The sequence below is a fragment of the Brassica napus genome, unplaced genomic scaffold (assembly GCF_020379485.1).
Source record: "Brassica napus cultivar Da-Ae unplaced genomic scaffold, Da-Ae ScsIHWf_2614;HRSCAF=3363, whole genome shotgun sequence".
NCBI lineage: Eukaryota > Viridiplantae > Streptophyta > Magnoliopsida > Brassicales > Brassicaceae > Brassica > Brassica napus.
In genome coordinates, this window is record NW_026015916.1 from 67772 (window position 1) to 81122 (window position 13351).

Consider the following 13351-nt stretch of genomic DNA (forward strand, 5'->3'; position numbering starts at 1 on the left):
GAGATCGCCATGAGATCCTAACCTGAGATTCACTTTATCAGCTTCTAGTTATCTTGTAATCTCTGTCTATCTTGTAATTGGTGTGTTGAGAGATCAATAAGAAGAGTTATAGAGTTTGGGATATCAAGACTCTATCACTCCCACAAGAACTGATCTTCACCCAAGAGATCAGTTTCTCACTCTCAAAATCTAACCAAGTGATCCATACCTTAAAGGGTTCAAAGATACGACTTCACTTACCAAACAGTAACTCCGAGGCATTTTCTCATCATCACCACCATCGTACACCGCCCAAACCTGCCCTTTCTTGAAGCTTCTAGGCATCCTGTCTTTATCAAAATCATACAATTCACAATCCTCGTCTGCCAGTGCCATGTAGTTTTCTTGGTTTAACTTACCACGATCCCTCTTCCTATTAACCCCTGACACGTATTCTAAATCCACTACCTCACTTAACTCCTTGCGGTTCGTCTTCTTCTTCTTTTTATTACTCTTATTCTTTAAAGCTTCTTTCTCCTTGTTAGTACTCATCTCCATCAAAGTTTCATCACCTGAAGATATGTCATGTTCTTCTCTAGAGACTATAGTGCTACTTCTCTCAGTGATCTTCACCTTCGGTTTCTTTCTCTTTAACACTGATTGCATTTCAGCTAGAGTCATCATCCCTTCATCTTCTTCATCCAACCTCTCATGTCTATCTAAAGCTTTTGCTTCCTCCTCTCTCGTCTCCCCTCCCTCACTCACTCTTCTCAAGCTCTCATTACCCTCACCAACACGCTTCCTCCTCCTAGTATAAGTTATAATCTTGGAAGAACAAGCTCCATTCGAAAACGTCGACGTTTCACCATCACAAGCACCAATCTCGCCCTGAACCTAATCCTCAACTTCATATCATACTCACTCCTCCTAACCTTATCAGACAAAACCTCAAAAGCCTCATTCACAAGCCTAAACCCTTCCTCACACCCCGCATACGGATTCTCATCAGGACGCAACACCAAAGCTAGCTTCCTATACTGTTCCTTTATAGTATCGATGTGAGAAAAAGGCTCTACCTTCAGAATCTTGTACCACTCCGGCGTATCTCCGTCGGAGGCGGTGACCATGGAGGATACACCTTCCGTGTCCGGAAACAAGGCGAGAGCTTTACGCGCGTGATTCAGAGCTGAAGTCAAGTCGCCGCTGTTGAATTTCGATTCCGCTAGGGTCTTGTGGTGTATTGCGTTGTTACCAGAGTCTCGGTCTGATCCTGAAGCTGCCATTGCTATTATGTAAACTTAGAGCATCCCTATCAATAATATTTTATTATTAATTTTTTTTAATTTACAAAAAAAAAAAAAATTAATCGCAGACCGTCACGTGCTGTAAGATCCATGAAACAGTGATGAACCTGTCAGACACACAGGTTCACTGGGAAGAGCTGGGGAAAAACAGTTTCATCACTGTTCATTATTTTAATTTTTCTTTTTTTTAGAATCTGTGTAAATCCCTCATAAGTTCACTAATGAGGATGCTTTTAGGTGTTGACTTTTGTTTGTGTTTAGTTTGTTTAGTTTTTCATTTTTGTTTTTCCAAAAATTTATTTTTTAATCCAATCAAAAATTTTAGATTTTGTAAAAATCGGTTTTCTGCAAATCAATTTTGTAAAATATGGAAGACTAGGCGGGATGTAATATGGAAAATATGCAAGGGGAGGGAAACGGATACAAAATCGGTTGCTATTATATTAGAGAGAGTTCCAGAAGAAGGGGAACCGATCTCAAAACAAATTAGGGTTCCAAGGAGAGGGAGGGAGGCGATGACTGAAGCATTTGAAGGTACGATTCAAGTTCAGTTTCGAATCGAATGTTTATTAAATTACTCTCCTAATTCGATTTGGATAAACATGTCTTCTGACTCAGGCTGGAATCAATGGCTCGAAGATCCGTGTTTGTTTTGGCGACCTGGGGATTATAACTATCAGACGCCTAAGCATGATCCCAAAAAGGCTATCTACACACCTGAGCAAGAGCAAGAACGATTTCAGGAAGAAGTAGAGAATAGCGAGGTAATAATAATAATAATAATAATTCGTCTTTGTTTTCTTTTGCAATAGTAGAATATGTTTGATTATTTATATATATACATGTGAAAATACACAGGGTTTCGACATCGATTTCGATAGCTTCCGTTGCGTTTTCAACTACCATCGTGCTTACCTGGACGCAAATGAGTTCGTGGATGAGCCAGACACCACTGGAGATTTACTCGTGAGGCTATCCAAGGAAGCCCTAGATGGTAGCAATGCAACATATGTGAGAGCTCCTCCTCCTCCTCCTCCTACTACCTCTTCTTAATTGTGCTTCTAATAAATAACCTTTTGTTTGTGTTAAAAAACAAAAAAAAACAGAAGACAGATTTCGAGTTTGTGAGCGTTGTTAAAGCCAACTTTCACTACTCTGCTGGATTCATGTTTCTCATAACGTTTGAAGTTCGTGATCCTTATGATGGTCTGATCAAACCATTCCAAGCAAGGGTGCGCCACCTTAAACATACCTTCACCGAGCATGTCTTCTGCAGGCCTAAACCCAACGCCGGAGGTATTTTCTTCTTGTTTCTATGCATTTGTCCATTGTGTATTCTTCTTTTGACACTGGTTGATTCTTGAAATTTATTGTTTTTTTTTTTTGACAGTGGAATACTATGGGACTGCCAAGACAGATTTTGAGAAAGATACCAAGAAACAAAGGTAGCACAATATCTTCCAAGTGTCTTTTACTTTACATTCTTGGATGAGTTGATTGATTTGGTTTCCCTTTGCAGATTGGAGTAGTAGAGCTTTACTATGCTACGAGTAGTGATTAGTAAAACCTAAGAGAGAGGTCTCTTGTTTAGTTATCTATTTACTTCCTGACTTTTGTTCGTTTTCGTAACACTCAAGCGTGACTTTACTTCTTCTCTCTCTCTCTCTCTCTCTCTCTCTCTCTCTCTCTCTCTCTCTCTCTAACTAAGTAATATTCTTAAATAATTCAGAAGGAACCACGAACCAACAACAAAACCCTAGCTACGATTTTTCTTTAAAACGAATTCTCAAACAACAACTAATAATACAATGAAAAGAGATTATACAACTTTCTGATAACTTATCAGCCGCGGAAAATAGATGGGAATCGTATGAGCCACGAGAATACCAATTCATAGAGACACTAAGCTAGGTGAATATACGAACTTGCTCAAGTGAATAATACTAAGTGAATATCAAATATTAAGTGTGAAGCTTTCAGCCCTATATTTGTAGTATAAAATTTCTATTGGACATATTCTCCTATCGAATGGCTTCTTAAATGTTTCGTCGAAAGAAACGAAGAGTCATTAAAACTATCGTTTGCACTCTCTTATAGCTGGTTTACTATTATCCAAGTAACAATACAATGTTCTGAAACGAAACTTTCTTTTTGTAACGTTTGGAACAGAAATGTTTTTGAAGACTAGTTGCAGTAAGTTGTTTGAGGGTTTGTCCGAGTCTTAAGGCACGTTGAGTTGAGTTGTTAGAGTCAAATAAGATCTCTTGAGATCATGGAGTAGTTGCAGATTTTTAGGAGTTTAAGTTGATCATAAGGTCATATATAAGACCATCGTTTGTTTCTGTTTCATTGTACGATTTTCTCTACATTCTCAGTTTATAAAGTACTATTCAGCTTGATTTCTTGATCCTTAAGTAACAAGTGGTATCAGAGCCACTAAATCCAAACTGAATAGTAGAAAAGTGAGCAAGTGAATCAAAGAAAGAATGAGTGAGAAGGAGTTTAACATACCAAAGTTTGATGGAGATTATGAGCATTGGGCAATGCTCATGGAGAACCTGTTGAGATCCAAGGAGTGGTGGGATCTCGTTGAAACCGGAGTCATAGCTGCGGAGAGGAACGTAGTGCTAACTGGAGCTCAACGCACAGAACAAGCAGAACAGAAGCTCAAAGACCTGAAGGTGAAGAACTACCTGTTTGCCTCCATTGACAAAGCAATCCTGAAAACTATCGTGAAGAAGGATACCTCGAAGGACATCTGGGAGTCAATGAAAAACAAATATCAGGGGAACAAGAGAGTGCAGAGCTCCCAGTTACAGAGAATGCGGAGAAACTTTGAAGTTCTGGAGATGAAGGAAGAAGACACAATTACGGAGTACTTTTCCCGAGTGATGGTGGTGGCCAATGATATGAGAAACTTGGGAGAAGATGTACCTGATGCTAAGGTGGTGGAGAAGATACTCCGTACGTTGGTGGAGAAATTTACCTATGTCGTATGTGCCATAGAAGAATCAAAGGACATAACGGCGATGACGGTAGACGAGTTGCAAAGCTCATTGCTAGTTCATGAACAGAATCTGAGCAAGCATATCAGAGAAGATCATGCTCTGAAAATGGAAGGAGGACGAGGAGGCTATGGATACCGAGGACGAGGTGGTTCTAGAGGAGGAAGAGGAGGACGAGGCAGAGGAAGCTTCAATAAAGACAATATTGAATGCTACAAGTGCCACAAGATGGGGCACTTTAAGAATGAATGTCCAGAATGGGATAGAAATGCCAACTATGCTGAGCTCGAGGAGGACGTGTTGTTGATGGCTCAGACAGATCTAGCTGGCAATGAGGAACACGTGTGGTATCTAGACTCGGGATGTAGTAACCACATGTGTGGTGTGAGGGAATGGTTTGTCAGCTTTGATGCCTCGTTCCATCAGAGCGTTAAGTTGGGAGACAACAGAAGGATGGAAGTTGAAGGAAAAGGAAATTTGAGGATAGAGATCGATGGCTGCGTACAGGTAATCACCTCTGTTTACTTTGTACCGGGACTCAAGAACAACCTCATGAGCGTGGGACAGTTGCAAGAAAAGGGTCTGAAGATTGTGATAGAAGAAGGTACGTGTGAAGTGTGGCACAAGCAACAAAGAAGACTGATCATGCGATCTCTCATGTCAAAAAACCGGATGTTTGTGATCTTGGCTAAGATTAGAGAGCCAAAGAAGGAGATGGACGTGAACAACCTGATGAGCTCAACAGAAGACACTGATGAAGTCTGGCACTGCAGGTTTGGGCATCTAAACCAGAACAGTCTTGCGACACTAGCCAACAAGGAGATGGTGACGGGTCTGCCGAAGATCAAAAACGCAGAAGCTGTATGTGAAACGTGCATGAAGGGGAAACAGATCTGCACCAACATTCCAAAAAGAAGTTTGTGGAAGGCAGGGAGAGTTCTGGAGCTGGTTCACACCGACATATGTGGGCCAATAACACCCATCTCTGAGAGTGGAAAGAGATACATCATCAACTTCATAGATGATTACAGTCGCAAGTGTTGGAGCTATTTCTTGGTGGAGAAGTCTGAAGCTTTCAAAACCTTCAGAGACTTCAAAGCAGCTTCAGAGAGAGAAAGCGGTGAGATGCTTGTATGCTTGAGGTCTGACAGAGGAGGTGAGTTCAACTCCAAAGCTTTCCAAGACTACTGTGTAGAGAAGGGGATCAAGCGCCAGCTCACAGCCGCTTACACACCGCAGCAGAACGGCGTGGCAGAGAGGAAGAACCGAAGCATTATGAACATGGTTAGGTGTATGTTGTTTGGAATGGGAGTTCCACTGCGTTTCTGGCCAGAAGCTGCACAATATGCTGTCCATATTCTCAACCGAAGCCCCACTGCAATATTGGAGAACATTACACCTGCAGAGAAATGGGGTAAGAACAAACCTTCAGTAGATCATCTTCGAATCTTTGGCTGTGTTGCATTTGCGATGATACCATATGAGAGACGTGTCAAGCTTGATGAAAAGAGCATTAAGTGTGTGATGTTTGGCGTGAGCAAGGAGTCCAAAGCTTACCGTCTCTACGATCCGGTGCTTAAGAGAATCATTATCTCTAAAGATGTGAAGTTCGATGAGACTAAGAGATGGGACTGGGAGGAGGTTGTGGAAAACAACGAGTTCATCGAAGTAGCTGAGGAAGAAGTGGGAGAGAATCCTAATGCTACAGAAGCTGAAGAGGAACATGAAGAAGGAGACAATGAGCCTGAAGCTGAACCTGAAACCGTCACAGTCACAAACCCAGTCGCAGCTCCCGCGCCAACACAAACCGCAACACCAAACACACATGAAGGAAGAGTGGGAAGAAGTAAGCAAAGGCCAGCGTGGATGAGTGACTATGATTGTGAGGGAATGGGAATGCAAATGGAGGAAGACAGTGAGGAAGTGCTTGCACTATACATATCAGGAGATGATCCTGAAACCTTTGAAGAAGCTAATCAACATGACAAGTGGAGGGTGGCTATGAAGAAGGAGATGAGTTCGATAGAAGAGAATGATACTTGGGAACTTGTCAGCTTACCAGAAGGAGGAAAGGTAATAGGAGTAAAGTGGGTTTTTAAAACAAAACTCAATGAGAAGGGAAAAGTTGACAAGTTCAAGGCAAGATTGGTTGCTAAGGGGTTTCACCAGACTCACGGTGTGGACTTTCATGAAGTCTTTGCTCCGGTGGCGAGATGGGACACGATCAGGTTGATTCTAGGAGTATCAGCTCAAAGAGGTTGGGTGGTGTATCAACTTGACGTGAAAAGCGCCTTCCTACATGGAGAATTGAGTGACGACGTCTATGTGGAGCAACCAAAGGGCTTTGAATCAAGGGAGGACAGTGACAAGGTTTACAAGCTCAAGAAGGCACTCTATGGTCTGAGACAAGCACCAAGAGCATGGTACAGCAAAATTGAGGGATATTTCACAAGAGAAGGCTTCACCAAGTGCTTCTGCAAGCATACGTTGTTTGTGAAGGTAAAAGGAGATGATGTCCTGATAGTGAGTCTGTACGTCGACGATCTCATCTACGCAAGCAGCTCGGCTACTATGCTTGAGGACTTCAAGGTGTCTATGATGAGTGAGTTTTCTATGACTGATCTTGGAAGAATGAAGTACTTTCTTGGAGTAGAAGTAACACAAGATGAAACTGGAATTTTCATCGGTCAAAAGAAGTATGCTAATGAAGTGTTGAGCCGTTTTGGGATGGAAGGATGCAATGCAGTGAGAATCCCTATGGTACCTGGTTGCAAGTTAACAAGAGAAGGAAGTGGAGCAATGGTGGATGCGACAATGTTCAAACAACTGGTTGGAAGCTTGAGGTACTTAACAGCCACAAGGCCAGACCTGATTTACTCGGTAAATCTTGTTAGCAGATACATGGAGGCTCCAACGGAGCAACATCTGCTAGCAGCTAAGAGGATAATGAGGTATGTGCAAGGTACTAAAGACTATGGAATACAGTATAAGCGTGGAGGAGAAGGAGAGCTGGTTGGATTTGTTGACAGCGACTATGCAGGGGATGAAGATGATAGAAAGAGTACTTCAGGCTACGTGTTCTTATATGGAGAAGGGGCAGTGTCGTGGGCAAGTAAGAAGCAGCCAATTGTGACCCTCTCAACAACTGAAGCTGAGTATGTCTCTGCAGCAAACGGAGCGTGTCAAGCAGTGTGGTTAAGAAATGTTCTTAAGAGTATTGGGAGTGATCAAAGGGAGAAGACGGTTCTGTTCTGCGACAATAGCTCAACCATCAAGTTATCAAAGAATGCAGTTCTACATGGGAGAAGTAAGCACATTCAAGTAAGGTACCATTTCATACGTGAGCTAGTAAGTGATGAAGTAATTGAGTTGGAGTATTGTTCCACACAAGATCAAGTTGCGGACATAATGACTAAGCCAGTTAAACGTGAAGTGTTCGAGAAGCTAAGGGGGTACATGGGAGTTCAGTTGAAGAATGAGTAAACTGGAAGATGGCATTTCCAGTTTAGGGGAGGAATTGAAGACTAGTTGCAGTAAGTTGTTTGAGGGTTTGTCCGAGTCTTAAGGCACGTTGAGTTGAGTTGTTAGAGTCAAATAAGATCTCTTGAGATCATGGAGTAGTTGCAGATTTTTAGGAGTTTAAGTTGATCATAAGGTCATATATAAGACCATCGTTTGTTTCTGTTTCATTGTACGATTTTCTCTACATTCTCAGTTTATAAAGTACTATTCAGCTTGATTTCTTGATCCTTAAGTAACAGTTTTAACAAGTAAAAGAAAGAAATAGATAAAATAAAACACACACAAGTAGACGAGCGAATAAAAAGAGAAACACACTCGACAAGGTCTAAACTAGAAACATTGTGAAAGAGAGTAGAAAAAAATGAGGTGCAACCTTCAGAATCGGAGTCTTTACAAGAGTCAAACTCAGAAGAAGAAGAAAATATATACAGCTGACGGCTCTACTTCGGAAGATGATTATGTCTTTGAGGAAGCAACTTCGAAGAAACCCTAGCAACTCATTAGGGCATCTCCAATGGAACTCTATTTTTTTCTTTATAATTTACACAAAAATAGACTAACTCTATTATAGTGTAACTTTTGCTCCAATGGTGTTACTCTATAATAGACTAACTCTTATATAGTGGAATATAGAGGAATGTCATATTTTACTCTATATTTGGAGTGAAAAAATGACATTCCTCTATATTTCACTAAATAATAGAGTAACTCTATTATAGAGTAACACCATTGGAGCAAAAATTACACTATAATAGAGTTACTCTATTTTTGTGTAAATTATAGATGAAAAAATAGAGTTGCCTTTGAGATGGTCTTAAGAGTGTTTAATTTTTTTTTTTTGTTTTTTCTTTTCTGAATAAAAAAAATTAAAAAAAAATCAATCGCGGGCTGCCACGTATCGGTGGAGCCCGCAAACAGAACAAAACAACGACGCTTAAAGAAGCATCAGAAGCGCTGCTTCTTCTTCTTCTTCTTCTCTTCTTCTCGTCTTCTTCTCTCTTATTCTTCTTCTTCTGAGGGAGGTTCTTAAGTTTCTTCGGAGGCTTCGGCTGAGGAGGAGGGAGGAGAGTCTTCTTCTTCTGAGTCTTCTTCTTCTTCTTCTTCTTCTTCTTCTCTCTCTTCTTCTTCTTCTTCTTCTTCTTCTTCTCTTCTTCTTCTTCTTCTTCTTCTTCTTCTCTTCTTCTTCTTCTTCTTCTTCTTCTTCTTCTCTTTCTTTTTTTTTTAATTAAAAAATTGCTAACCACCCCTTAAACAACCATGGATAATGGTGGTCTTAAGAAGCATCAAAGAAAACATGCCAGAAAAGCAGCTCTAGAGCTTAAGAGCTTACAGGAGCAAAAGCTCCAAAACCCAAAATCTCTGATAGACACCTTCAGCTGGAAACGTCATGGAATTTTACAGTTCAGTTCGGCGGAGAAATTTTAGGAAATGGTTTAAGCTTTGTAAAATTCTTTTGGTAGCATAATTGAAACTCGAGTGAAGGAACGTCGATCCCGTAAAATTTTGCACACTTCCTTCCCTGGCTGGAAATCAATTTGCAACTATGATTTTGCTGCGTTATGGCGTATTTGGGTAGTATGGAGTCCCTATATATATATTTACATTATAAATTTTTGAGACAAAAACTCAAAAATGCTATTATGGAGAATTGCCCAAAATTTACATCATAAATTTTTTTTTTTAAAGTTTTTTAGAAGACAATAAGTCCCATATATATATAATTTTATGTTACATGAGTATTTTTAAGTTTAATTCATGCATTCGAGCTATCACGTTAAAAGTTAGAACGATTACAGTTGTTCATATCTTTAATAAGAAATTTCATTGTTTATTATATAACTAATCATAATTGAAAACAAATTTCAATAGTTTTTTTATTTATTGTTATCGAAAAAATAGTTGTGTTTATCTAAAATTTACATCATAAAGTTTTAACTTTTTTTAAAAAGATGAACCCTTAATGAATAATTTGATTTTTGAATATAATTGAAAACGAATTTCAGTGACTTGATAATTATAATTATAACCCTTAATAAATAGTTCATAGTATTGTTAATAACAATTTAGGGTATCATCATATAACAAGTTAAAAATTTGAAAAAGAAAACTTTTTCAACAAGGTAAATAGTTCTGGACTATGAAGTACATGGGTAAAATCATAAATAAGTTTGGAGGAAGGGTTTTTTATATAAATAAATACTTAATATAGGCAAAAGAAGCAACTTGTCTTCCTCGTGAATTCCACGCCCCCTTCCTTTCTTCTTCTTCTTCTCCGTTGGAAGCAATTTGTCTTTGGTCAAAGACATTGATTCCCTCAATCTCTTGCAAATTTCAAAGCTCCTAGATCCCCAGTTTCTCTTCAGAGTTTTCAGACATCACCCGGTCGTGAGGTATCTCTGTCGCATCTCAAAGTTCGTGTCTTTGGGGGGTAGATTCTGCGTTTCTGGTCCGAATTCGACTTGTTTTTTCTAGGGTTTCTGTTTCTTACTAGTGGGTTTTGTCGTTATCGTGTTTATCAGCTCTTACATTGTTACCTACAACGCTAATTTGATTGAGAAAGAGACGACCTTTATTGGTTTAATTATCAGTATGAATGTCGAATTTGCTGGATGTGGTGGTGGGGGTTTATGCATTAAGTAGATCTCGTGGTGTATTAGCTGAGCTCGTCTTTTGCAGGTAGGTAGCTCTCTCACTGGTGATAATGGCTAGCAATGAGATGGAGAAATCGAGTAAAGAGAAGGAACCTACAACGCCTCCTCCTCCTCCTCCCTCTTCACAGGTTTTGTTCTACTTCTACTCCCATGATTTTCAGCTAGTTGTGATTCTGTATTCTATAATTGACAACGTTATGTGTTTGCAGGAGCCTTCCTCGGCTGTGAGTGCTGGCATGGCTACTCCTGATTGGTCTGGCTTTCAGGTATAAGACTGATTCTGAGTCTGTGGTGTTCTATCTTATTTCTTTTGATCTTTATGGGTTTCTTGCTTTTTGCTTTTTTTTTTTTGGACAGGCATATTCTCCTATGCCGCCTCATGGGTTTGTGGCTTCAAGTCCACAACCTCACCCTTATATGTGGGGAGTGCAGGTAAACTGACGGTTTCTATATTCATCATCGTGATGTGCATATCAGTATTCATGTTAGGAAGTTGCAAATGGGTTATTGACTTTTATTTTCAGAGTTCTTGGAGGTTTGAGGTTTAGGTTGCCTGAGGAGTTGTAGCGTTTGATTTGATATTTGCTTGTTTTGGGAACCGGTCTTCTTTTGAGTCAATATTAACTCCAACTATTAGTAGCTTTGATTGGTTGATGAATGTGAACTTTTTGCAGCATATGAATATGATGCCTCCTTATGGAACTCCACCTCATCCTTACGTTGCAATGTATCCCCCAGGTGGCATGTACGGGCATCCTTCAATGCCTCCGGTACGATATTTTTATTGCTCTGGGCTATGTACTGAAACGGTGTGGTTGTTGATTATTTCATTAACTTATTTCGTTCTGTATCAGGGATCTTATCCATATAGCCCCTATACTATGCCTTCTCCCAATGGAATGACCGAAGCTTCTGTGAGTTTGCGTCTCCTCATTGATAATTTTCTTCTGTTGCTACCATTTCTTATTACTCGAAGAGATTATTTTATGCAGGGGAATACTACAGGCGGCACTGAGGGTGGTGATGCTAAACAATCCGAAGTGAAGGAAAAATTGCCTATCAAAAGATCAAGAGGAAGCTTGGGAAGTTTGAACATGATTACAGGAAAGAACAATGAGCCTGGGAAAAACTCAGGAGCATCAGCTAATGGAGCTTACTCTAAAAGGTAACTTGCTTGACTTTCTCCAATTTAAGGGATGTGGCTATTCTCGTAGGATTTAGACTTTCTCTGGACTTATTAGATAATAACACCATTATTTCACTGCTTCGAGATAACAGTGGAGAGAGTGTTTCTGATGGTTCAAGTGAAGGAAGTGATGCGAACTCTCAAAATGTAAGTTTTGCAAAGCATTTATCTTAATGTAGGCTCTCTATCCAACCACTAGATTGACCTATTCATATCTGTCAATCTCGTATATTTTCTCATGTAGTTTTGCACATTGACACACATAAGAAAAAAACAATTTAGTTGTATGAATTTGCCTCTAAGCTGTTTATGTTGGATGATCGTTCCGTTTGAATAGTCTTTAAGGTATTTGCTCTGTCTATGGTTACTATAGTTGTGATTCGGATTTACTTTGATGTCCCTGTAGGGCTCGGGATCTGGACAAGAGGGGAGGGATGGTTGGTTTATGATCCTTTAGTTTTTTTTCCTTTCATTTCATTCATGTAACTTAACACTGTGAGAGTGCTTTATTGTTTTGTAAAATTCAGAGAATGGTGATTCTGCTAATGCCCCCCGGAATGGTACACCTGTGAGTCAGACCGTGCCAATCATGCCAATGCCAGCTGCAGGCCCACCAACGAATTTAAACATTGGGATGGAATATTGGGGCGCTCCTACTTCAGCAGCTATCCCTGGAATGCACGGGAAAGCATCTGCACCTGTTCCTGGAGTCGCTGCTCCAGTCTCTCGAGATGGTGGCCATTCACAACCCTGGTTGCAGGTGTGTGCGTCTGCATTTCTCTGCTCTATTCCTTCTCATAAATACTCAAAACATTAAAAATGCGTATCTTTGCAATCAGGACGATAGAGAAATTAAGCGACAGAAGCGGAAGCAGTCCAATAGGGAGTCTGCTCGAAGATCTAGATTGCGTAAACAGGTACTAAACATCGCCTTTCAAAATCCAAAATCACGTCCATGTGAGAAAATTATGGACATGGAAGAAGTTGTTTATGTGTGTGTGTGTTTCAGGCGGAATGTGATGAACTGGCACAACGAGCTGAGTTGCTGAATGAAGAAAACGCAACTCTCAGAGCAGAAATCAACAGGCTCAAAAGCCAGTGCGATGAGCTCACCTCTGAGAATACCTCTCTCAAGGTTAGAAAACAAAAACAAAAGTTTTTAGAGCCAACCAAACAAACAGTAATTAGTAACTAAGTTTGTATATTTGTTTTGGTTCTTGCAGGATCAGCTTCTATCATTCCCTTCACTTGAAGGCATTAACATGGACAAGGACGACCAAGAACCAGAGACCTATCAAACAGGCGTCACAGAGAGAAAGGCTGATGATACCTACAAAAGCTCAACGTGAAAGAAAAAACATACAGCGAAATACAGTGTTACAAAAAGTGGCAGCAGCCACAACAACAAGACTCGGCGGTTCTTTGCTAACAGATGTTTGTAGGATATTAGGTATTAGAGATCAATTGGTCCGGAATAGTTTCTTAGCCCTTGTTGAATATGGTTGGTCCTGTCTGTGTACTACGTAAGCTACTAAAGTGGTTTGAATCCTAGTTGCAGAAGTGAATCTGAGGCAATGTACTTCTTATGTATCCAATATACCATTTTTTAATTTAGATTTTTTTTTTGGAATTTCATTTGAATGTGTTATTGCTGATTTTGGTATTTGGTCTCATCACTTTTGTATAGATCCTAGAACTGGCTCC

The 13351-nt window shown here is 40.0% G+C and overlaps 2 protein-coding genes and 1 pseudogene across 2 annotated transcripts; 2 read left to right on the plus strand and 1 right to left on the minus strand.

The window, feature by feature from the left end:
- Positions 1 to 106: 106 nt before the first annotated feature.
- Positions 107 to 1262, minus strand: LOC125601574 (annotated as a pseudogene).
- Positions 1263 to 1798: 536 nt separating this feature from the next.
- On the plus strand, positions 1799 to 2812 carry LOC125601575. The gene is made up of 6 exons (XM_048773678.1): positions 1799 to 1817; positions 1902 to 2047; positions 2142 to 2294; positions 2390 to 2579; positions 2674 to 2728; positions 2803 to 2812. Exons 1-6 carry the CDS (start codon positions 1799 to 1801, stop codon positions 2810 to 2812), a joined length of 573 nt encoding a protein of 190 aa, XP_048629635.1.
- A 7226-nt stretch (positions 2813 to 10038) lies between these two features.
- On the plus strand, positions 10039 to 13282 carry LOC125601577 (bZIP transcription factor 16-like). Its single transcript, XM_048773680.1, has 13 exons — positions 10039 to 10200; positions 10487 to 10589; positions 10671 to 10727; positions 10819 to 10893; positions 11136 to 11231; positions 11316 to 11375; positions 11454 to 11626; positions 11740 to 11794; positions 12054 to 12084; positions 12175 to 12407; positions 12487 to 12564; positions 12657 to 12782; positions 12871 to 13282. Exons 2-13 carry the CDS (start codon positions 10512 to 10514, stop codon positions 12994 to 12996), a joined length of 1188 nt encoding a protein of 395 aa, XP_048629637.1. The 5' UTR covers positions 10039 to 10200; positions 10487 to 10511; the 3' UTR covers positions 12997 to 13282.
- Positions 13283 to 13351: the final 69 nt, after the last annotated feature.